General features: G+C 42.2%; 1 protein-coding gene across 1 annotated transcript in view; it reads right to left on the bottom strand.

The window, feature by feature from the left end:
• The window catches only part of LOC107086534 (protein NLRC3-like), a 21,624-nt gene that overhangs the window by 17,379 nt on the left and 3,092 nt on the right, over nucleotides 1-1,153 (bottom strand). Inside the window, exon 3 of the mRNA XM_015377531.1 lies at nucleotides 718-831. Within this exon, the coding sequence (XP_015233017.1) occupies nucleotides 718-831 (114 nt within the window). The remainder of the gene's footprint in view (nucleotides 1-717; nucleotides 832-1,153) is intronic.

Raw genomic sequence — 1,153 nt, 5'->3', positions numbered from 1 at the left:
CTGTGTTGCTTGTAAATGCCATAAAAAGATCAGATACATATGGGCAAAAAAAATCAGTTTGGGGTCACTTCAGGCGGCTGTGTGAACGTAGCCTAAGTCCTAGTCAGCATGGTTTTCCCAGCTTTTGTCATTCCACTGTCACAAGTACCGATCAACAAAATTCCCTCTCTACATTTAACCCAACCCTTAGGGGAGCAGTGGGCACAATGGTGTGGGGTTAAAGGTCTTTGCTCAGGGAGCCAGAGTGGCAGAGGGCCTTGGACTCAGAACCTCTGGATTCATAGCTCAGTGTCCTATCCACTAGGCCACCACTCCCTTAAGTCTAAAATGTGTTGTGAAATGTCCTTATAGAGATAAACTTAATTGAACTATGGTGAATTCCCAATACAAAAAAGTTAAAACCTGCTGGTGAAAAGTATTCAATTGCATATTCCCCCCAGAAGCTGACCCCAGCAGAGAGCTTTCAGCAGGGTTTTCCATTGCTGCTGCCAGCCCATATGCTGGAGGTATGGCTCTCTGAACAAGAGCTGCATATTTTAGTGGGATCAAAACCCTGATAAACCAACTGCACAGACGGTCATTTTTCATTTAGAAACTTGTTAAAATTATTATCCAAGCTGCTCTCTGTCGTGTAACTTCAGAACAAAGCAGATAAACGACCAGAGCACCGAACATCCAGTGTGTTGAAGCATCAAAACAACTTGTTAGACAGCTCACCTCTCTGAGACTAAAGGTCCAGCAGATTTAAATTCAATAAAATCATCCTTTGACTGATCACTCTTCAAGGACCCACAGCTGGTTTCTGGTTTCGGTTCCCGTCTTTGTTGGATCCTGTCATAACAATAAGTAAAACACATTCAGTCAGATTATTTTCATATACCATCCAGCATTTATATTTCAGACTCACTAGGACAGGAACCAGGCTGATAAATGGCTCTAGATCTAGTTGTCTCTAAGGTAAATAACAGCATCATGTTTATTGTCTATTAAGGTTTGATGCAGAACAACTCTGGGTAAAACTGGGACCATATGGGTAACATTTAAACAGGTTTCCTCAGACCTATTAGAGAGTCAGTCAGTTGGTTCTGTTGATCTGGATCCGAGTAAAGGTTCTTCCATCAATGTCTGATCAGCTGTCCTTCTTTGTAGGATG

This window comes from Cyprinodon variegatus, unplaced genomic scaffold (genome assembly GCF_000732505.1).
Source record: "Cyprinodon variegatus isolate N-32 unplaced genomic scaffold, C_variegatus-1.0 Scaffold156, whole genome shotgun sequence".
Lineage (NCBI taxonomy): Eukaryota > Metazoa > Chordata > Actinopteri > Cyprinodontiformes > Cyprinodontidae > Cyprinodon > Cyprinodon variegatus.
This window is presented reverse-complemented; position numbering and strand designations above follow the sequence as displayed.